Below are 8,303 nucleotides of genomic sequence, written 5' to 3'. Positions count from 1 at the left end.
ACACACACACACACACACACACACCACCACTCCACCCTGCACAGCTGCGGTCCACTTGCACCTCCACTCCACCCACGTGTGATTAATACAGATTTTTTTTTGCGCAAATTACAGATTTTTGATGCTCATTACACAAGTAACCGTCTAAAGGGGTTGACATGTGGACTTTAAAGTCCCAGGCTGGTCAGAGCCACGATGCGCGTGGAGAGGTGCAGCTGCTGGTCAAGCTGCCTCCCTGAGGCCTCGCTTTAAAAACAGTCAGGTAATCTGTCGTGGTTTTGTTGTGCTCGAGTCGTGAACACACAGTGTTCTGGTAGAAATGCTGTGAGCTGCTTTTAGGAATATAATATATATATAAAATTTGGCGTAATCCTCGGTGGAAATAGTCCAGGAAACGCTGAGGGCTTTCCTGGGACATGCTCGCCTGAGCCAAGCTGACCCTCCATCAGAGAGAGGAAAAAGGCAGCACTGTCAGTCAGACGGTACGACCCGCCCTACTCTGTTCTGACTGGGTAAAACTTTGACTTTGGTTCTCTTTATTGGGTGAAAGAACCGTCAGTTGAATCCCTAGACAGCTTTAACAAGTTTCTTTCTCTCCCGTTCATTTTTACAATGACGAACACACGCGGAGGAAAACTTTAATCCAGGTTTTTTTTTTCTTGGGTTGTCCACCGGACAACTGGGAGGTGGGATCTGGTTCAGAAACGAAAATAGGTCGTCTCGGACAAACTAAACAATGATTGCGTCAACCCCTGTTTTACGTTGATAAAAAAAAAAACAAAAAAAAAAAACTTCATTCCGAAGGTGTGGCGGCTTTTATTTAGCCGTGGCGGTGCGCCACGATCATTTACATGTAGTGGAAACCCTGCAAACAGATACCACTTGACCAACCATTTCCCCTCCCAAAACAGAAAAACGAACAGCAGCAACTGGGAAATCAACATCAGACTTTAATATTGGCCCAGTTTTATTTATTGGTCCGATAACGATATGCTAAAAAAATAGCCACCATTTGCCGATACCAATGTTAATGCTTATGTATCGTGCATCCCTAATTAAAATTCAGACATTAAACAATCACAAGAGTACCCTGCCTGACCAAAAAAGATTAAAAACTGATGTGATTACCTGAGGTCCTTGTAAAATATCTGTGACATGCTTTGGTTGAAACACACTAGGTTTAAAAACAAAAAGCCATGTTTCAGCTGCCTTTGACTGACTGATACAAAAAGTGCCTTCTTGTTCCTTTAACCATATAAGCAAGAAACATTTTGTTGCTGTTTCTGTTTCAGAAGGGTCAAATTATTGGTATGCCTCAAATAAAAAAGTCACTGAAAAAGACAATTCATTCTACAAAAACAAGGAATTAGGCAAAAACTTAAAACGGTAACCGAAGTTCAATATTGAACCCCTAATAAAACTTGTATTTTCAGACACACTAAAGGCTTTTTCAGGAGACAGTACCGCTAAATGGGTGAACAGCACATTCTGTGTTGACACTCCCTCTGGCAGTCTGTTACAGTGCTCAAACACAATTTCAAAGAACATTTATCAGTGTGGGATCAAGTGAGGCATGAGAAACAAAACCTCAGTTGCTCTGACATGTTGCTGTCACTCAAGCTGCTGATGAGTTGCAGGACTCTTGCCCCTTATTATACTGCAGAGATCAAAATTTGATCAAGTGCATCTAATCAGAGTCTTACCAAGGTTGTATCCACGCTGCTGCATAATGTTAGCCAGTCTTTGTGCTGATAGTTTGTTTTTATTTTCTCCTCAGCACATGTATAAAATGAGGCTAAAAAAAGGTGTTTAATCTGGTGTTGATTTAACAAATTTGCAGCTGGGTGGTTCCCAGAGGTGTCAGTCAGCACTTCACCAGCCACCTTCTCAGGAGTTGACATTTATTGTTTGTCACTACCTCGCTCTGATGTACAGAGGCAGGGCTTCTGCGCCCCTCTCCACCTCAGAGCCTTCCAAACGGATCAACGTGGTCAAAACACGCGTCATTAACAGTACAGGATGTCTTCTGAAGGAGTCTTAAATTAACTTTTAAGCAACATCAATGTGAAACTTTTCTATGTTAGATCTGAAGATGGCCCAGCTCACCTCCCCCAGGCAGGGCTGAGCCACCAGCACATCACTCTGTGCCTCTACACAGTCTCTTAGAGCCTTCGGCACCGGGAAGCTGGGCAGGAAGTTTGGCAGCCGTCGTTTACTAAACCTAGAAGAGCAAACGACAACGTACTTCATTTTCTTCTAAATGATTTCAGTGAAATTATCAACACATTTTTTGAAAAAAATAGCTTTTATATTGATCATGTGTCTATTGCAATACTGTATATATTGTTATTGAATTAGTGCCCAGCCCTAACTACATCTTAAATAAGCACATTTTTCCCTTAAATATCATTTTAATCTGTTGGTCTGATACCTTGGGGCCTCTTTTGGAGCAGACACAGTGATCACATGAGGAGACGCTTTTAACAGCAGCTTGGTATCAATGGGCTTGTAATAAGGCTCAGAGGGCTGCAGCAGGTTTTCATTCTCACAACAAACTGTCACCTCCAGGCGCCGCCCGATGGTGAAACTAGAAAAATGCAGCAGCAGAAGCTCAGCACAGCTTCCCAGACTTCTAAAAAATTAAGAAAAGAGAGAGAGAGAGAGAGAGTCTGTTAACCCTGCTGTCACCAAAATAGCATTTTAAATTTATCCTTTAACATAACTTACTTTGCTTGACAGGATATTACAACAGAGAGTCTCTCTCCAGGAGATATTTTCACCTCCAACTCCGCTTTTCTCACATCACGTTGATGAGCAGTGTCCTCCTTTGAATCCTTGACTTGGTTTTCTGAGGACTGAGAGCAGTTTTCTTTCGAACAGTGTCGTCCTGGGCTCTGTGACGTAGATTTCTTGACAGTAAACACGGTGAACTGTTCTTCAGAATCCCAGCCAGCAAACTCACAACCCTTCAGCGTGTGCACCTCAGAGCCTTGATTTCTGTCACATTTTTTGCAAAAGAGAAAAAAACGGAGTGAAAAAAATTTTACTCTGTAAAAGTTCACTAAAGTTTTGTTATTCCCCACTTTTAAAAGAACTGTCAAAATGATTAGAAGAACTCACTGTATCCAGATCACCAGCTCTAGTCTCTCCCCAAGATTTGCTTCTCCGAACTGACCGTAGTCTGAAACGTCAAGGCCTTCTTTGTTTTCCAAGACTTCAGTTTGCAGAAGAGGCGTGGCAGAAATGTTCCTACTACAATAAAAAAAGAAGAAAACATGCAGGTTCAATTAATATGAAAAGGATAAATATAGATTTAAAGTTAAAACAACCAATCAATTTGCATCTATTGCCAAACTTCTGAATCAGCAGCTAAACAAAACCATGGATTCTCCGGTGAACCTATGAAACTGCTGTTCAGAGTTTGCAGACTCAGTCAAGGATTTTTCCTGAGAACCTAATAAAGGATTTCCAGAAACAACTGCAGTTTTGTGGAAATAGCGGTTGCCTAATTTACTTTTGTGGCAACGCACAATTTTTCAACCAAAGAGCTGTTAAACCCTCTGCTTTGCTGAACAATCTTTATCTGCATTACATTCCTTCATCACACTGCACGGATAGTTCATCAGCACCATCACATTCTGCACCCACAGCTTCCTGGATGTTTTCTTTCCAACGTATGCAAACTGAGCAACAAACTGGATAAAGTTAAAGTGGGCCTATTATGCAACACTCACGTTTTTCATGTTTTTAAACATAAACTTATTTTTAGGTCTCTACTGCTTAGAGAAGCAGTCCAAACACAAAAAAAAAAAAAAAAAAAAAAAAAAAAAACCCCCCCCGGGTTTTTTTTTTTTTTTTGCTGTAATGGTGCGTTCACACCGAACGCGATTTCAGCGTCAAAATCGCAGCCATCGCTGAAGTTTGAAGCTTGTGCACTTTGAGGTCAGACGCAGGACATCTGCGCTGCACGGCGACAGCCGCCCCGCCCCTCCCTCCTCTGTCCTCTGTCGGGCTCTGTTTAATGTCGGACGAGGAAGTGGCTTTGCTTTATTTACAGACAGCCAGAACGTGTCACGTTCATCAGATAATTAATTCATAATTAATTCACCAGATAATTCAGAGAAGAGGCTCACAGCTGCTTTCAGGACTATTTTTTCAGTCTGATGAGTCGCTGCCACGCATTGCTGCGGATCAGGACACGACTGCAGGCACTGGATTTCAGCTAAAGAGCTCCTCTCCATCTGTTTCAGGTTAGTGGACATAATTCAGTAAACTGTCCCGTCGGGAAATATGTCTCTACGTCACACAGTGGAGTCTCTCTGATTGGTTGACGCTGCGCGTCGAGCTGCAAAAGTTCAGATTTTCTAACTTCAGCGATTTGGACGATCTGAGCGTTCGACGCTCAGATCGTCCAAATCGCGCTGCTCTAATCGCGCTTGAGGCGCCGCAGAACTTCCCGACGTTGCTTGAAGCGCGTCCACCATAGACTTTGAATGTAAACCTGCTGCTCCTGACGCTGAAATCGCGTTCGGTGTGAACGCACCATAATTTCATGTATTTTTAGGTATGTGGAAACATGGTATTTCTCAAAGCACGTTATTCTGACATCACAATAACAGTCACCTAGCAGCCTAAACCAGAGTCCTGCTCCTCATGAGGCAACCCGAGGTGAAGCTCCGCCCACTTCCTCATAAGACGATAGTTGTTCTGTTTTTACAGCAACCATGGAGAACAGAGATGCCTGGATTCATTTTATTTTTGTCTTTGATGACAATGTTCTAACAATATTGCCAAAGAAAGCTGTAGTTTGTGAAAATAATTTCACTTTGGAAACTTCTACCATGTCGGGGGGCGGAGCTAAAGTAAACAAACGGATAGGGGGGATAGAGGGGGGTTTCCATAGCAACTTCTGCATACAGCACGTTCCGGTGAGAGCTGAAGAAGAGGAAGAACTGAAAAGGTGAAATGTCATTATTTGAGATTATTTTTGTGAATTAAATCAAATGAACATGTTTTGTATAGCCCACAGATGGATCCTAACTTGTGCTAAGATCCCCATAATAGGCCACCTTTAAGCTTAAGGTTGCAAAATCCTAACATATGCAAATGTACTTTGAAACTAACTTTTTTTAAACCACATCCAAAATTACACCCCCCCCCCCTCCCCCCTCAAATCATGGGTGAACTAAACGGTGGCAAATTTCAGGGGACTTCTGTAATTATCAATCACACGTCATTACTTCCTTGTTTAACACCAAACGCAGTACCTCTGAGGGCAGGGTGCCATGCACAGGGCCCTCCAACTGTACAACGACTGAGTGCTCTCCACCATCACCACGTTGACCAGGTCCCCCTCTAAAGGCTGGTAGTGAGCAGGCAGCAGCAGAGAGTTCAAGCTGAAGAAAACGCTGTCCTCCACCACGCCGTTGGTGCCGAACACGCTAGTCACACGGACCTGGAGGCGGGCGGTTATTGGGAGAAGAGAATGAAATAAGGAACCTGGTTTGGAATTAAAACTTCTCTGCAAACTTAATTTGGTCGGAAACACACAGAAATAGTGACAGTAGTAGTATATGATCGAGCATTTCAATTATGAGATAATAGTTACTTGGTCCAGGCGGCTATAGCGTAAAGGGGTCACAGAATGAGCTTGTGTGGTCCACTGGGTTGGGTTAATGAAATACTGGGCTTGGACCCAGTCTCCTTTCATTGGCTCATACCCTGTAACAGAAACTCACAATAAGTAACCTTGAGCAGCAAAGATCATAAATTAAATCAGGCTAATAAATGTTGGTATATTTGTAGGCTTGTTACATAAACTAAAAGTAAAAATGTTTAAAAGAATAAGTGGATAAATGGATCAGTAAGGTTGAAAAGAGACTATTGTTTACTGTAGGTCTAGAGAAATACCTTCAATAACATTAGATAGGCTAAGAGGGTCACAATTCTAGCATGTAAAATCCCATATAACCGACAGGTGGGGGCCAGATTTGGCAATGATGGCACTGTTTTTAAGATGGAATGCCACAAGTGGCCCAGTTGTGGTTTGCTTTATGTGGTGATGAACAATGCATGGACCACCTCTGGCAAACCACATCTGGGCCACCAAAGGGCCGTCAGTCTTTGCATTAAATGTTTTTTTTTTTTCCAGCTAGCAAGCAGATGGCCCAAAACCAAGTGTTTTTGTGAACGGCGAGAGATATGACAGAGTTTGGGCAAAATGTGACATTTGCCAGAACAGGAACACATCGGATGTGCAATCAGTCATAAAATAGATATATTTCAGCTGTGTAATTTGCAGTGTGTGATGTTTGGGTGTTTTGTTGTTTTGCGGTATAAATTTTGTGCACTTGTTTCTAAACTGTTTATTTTCTTTTATCTGCTCAGGACAACAGATGAAATTTAGCTGTTGTGCTTATTCCAGAACATTTATATTTATGAAATACTGAACAATGTGCATTGTCACTTAAAATAAATGAAGGGAATGAAATGGGCCGAGTGTTGTGAGTATTGTGTGGGCCAGACGTGGGTCCCACAAATTTTGCTGTGTGGAATAAAACTAGTATACCTTGCAAAAGAGAGTGGTGTGCAAAATAAGTAGTCTGATTAATGTAGCCATCGTTGCCATCAAAAGACGTGACAGTCCCAATGAGAGGTCTCAGCTGCAAACTGTCAGCTTCTAAAGAGGTTCTTCCACCATCGTCCCAGGCGTCTGAACTCTTCTCCACCTGGATGGTTGTAAAAAGATTAGACAGGATGTCTGACAAAACTCAATATCAACGCCTTACCTAAAGAGAAACGTTAACTTTTACTGAAGATTTCCCTTCAATCAATCCCTAAAACTGCCAATAAACTGCCAGTAATGCAGTTTTGCTCACCCTTAAAGCCTTCCATCCTCCTTCAACACCATCTCTTAACGCTATGCAGTTCACGAGGTCACCTTTCTTCAGTAGCATCCCACCCAAAACCACATTACTTGTGAAAAAGACGGCATCATCAATCATGCCATAGTCCAGACACAGCTGTGTCACCACGCTGCCTCGCAGGTGGCGAATGTCCTCTGCCCCTAGTCAGCAATCATGAAAGATGGAATAAAAAAAGACACACTGAAATGAACTAATGTGGTTAAAAGATATGAGAGACAGAGAAGAGACATGCTGGAAGGATTCAGAACAATTCAAGAAGCATTCAATATTTCAAATTTATCACAGAAAGATTCAGGAAGCAAAAGCATTAACATTTTAATTAGATTTTTCAAGAAATCAAAGTTAATTAACATAATAAGGTTTTTTAAGTAAGGAAAAGATTAACAAATACAAGTACAAAAAAAGAGTCAAAGTAATAAACAATACAGACAACGCAGCATTTTGACCCACACTCCATTCTAGTAGGTGGYGGTAATGCACACCACAAGTTGTTTGTCAACCACCAATATAAAAAAAAATATGATGATGAAGAAGAAACTAATGTGGTTGTGTGGCTTTTTAGATTAGTTTGTTCTCTCAGTCTAAAACAGGCCTGTTAGCCTGTCTACAGGCCCAGCAGGCCTCCTTTGGAAAAACAGATCTGTGTGGGACTTGTCTGGTTAAGTAAAGATTAATAAATAATAAATTTGTTGGTTTAAGTTTGTTTCCTGACAGCGTGTTTTAGCATTTACCCGAACAATCAAGGAAGCCATCTTCATCCGCATCAACTGATCTCCACAACGGAGAAACCAGTCTGGACAGCATCCACCGCACAGCAGTTAGCATGGCTGCGAAATGTTAGCTAGATAAAAGGAACTGTTCACAGAAACAAAAGAAAAGCATAAACGTCGAAATTTTCAAGTATCATTTGTAACATTTGTTTTTAAATAAACTTTCCAAACACCACATTTAATTACGGTCCGAGTTGCTCACAAAAAATTTAGCTAGCTGTTCAAAATAATTAAGAAATTGCGTTAGCACAAACAAAATAAAGGACAGCTAAGAGTAAAATATCTTTACAGAGCTGTAAAAATGTATTGATATTGTACCATACCTGTGATTTGGTGGCCACATTAAATGTTAAACAAGTAAGTCACATGTGGACTCCGACACCTCTTTGCACCGCTTTGCATCAGGTGTGTGCGCGACTGCACGTGCGCAGCAGCGTAAGGTTGCGTCACGAAGGTGGGTTCATGAGAAGCTTCGAAGATAACCTCGACTATACGTAACCTTCATGTAGCGCAAAGCACGCTGCAAATACTGAGTTTTAGTTGTAGGTTTTGATAGATGAGACACTTTGGCTAAAGGTTGAGCGTGTCAAACCTACAGCCTGAAGAA

General features: G+C 41.7%; 1 protein-coding gene across 1 annotated transcript in view; it reads right to left on the bottom strand.

The window, feature by feature from the left end:
- mov10l1 (Mov10 like RNA helicase 1) overlaps positions 1–8,303 on the bottom strand; it is an 18,653-nt gene extending 10,350 nt beyond the window's left edge. The window contains exons 1-10 of the mRNA XM_014020816.1: positions 8,020–8,303; positions 7,658–7,781; positions 6,879–7,066; positions 6,569–6,728; positions 5,609–5,721; positions 5,268–5,455; positions 3,121–3,252; positions 2,728–2,997; positions 2,432–2,632; positions 2,107–2,221 (exon numbers count right to left, since the gene is read on the bottom strand). Coding sequence (XP_013876270.1) covers positions 2,107–2,221; positions 2,432–2,632; positions 2,728–2,997; positions 3,121–3,252; positions 5,268–5,455; positions 5,609–5,721; positions 6,569–6,728; positions 6,879–7,066; positions 7,658–7,751 — 1,461 coding nt within the window. The 5' untranslated portion in view covers positions 7,752–7,781; positions 8,020–8,303. The remainder of the gene's footprint in view (positions 1–2,106; positions 2,222–2,431; positions 2,633–2,727; positions 2,998–3,120; positions 3,253–5,267; positions 5,456–5,608; positions 5,722–6,568; positions 6,729–6,878; positions 7,067–7,657; positions 7,782–8,019) is intronic.

This window comes from Austrofundulus limnaeus, unplaced genomic scaffold, assembly GCF_001266775.1.
Source record: "Austrofundulus limnaeus strain Quisiro unplaced genomic scaffold, Austrofundulus_limnaeus-1.0 Scaffold267, whole genome shotgun sequence".
NCBI lineage: Eukaryota > Metazoa > Chordata > Actinopteri > Cyprinodontiformes > Rivulidae > Austrofundulus > Austrofundulus limnaeus.
This window is presented reverse-complemented; position numbering and strand designations above follow the sequence as displayed.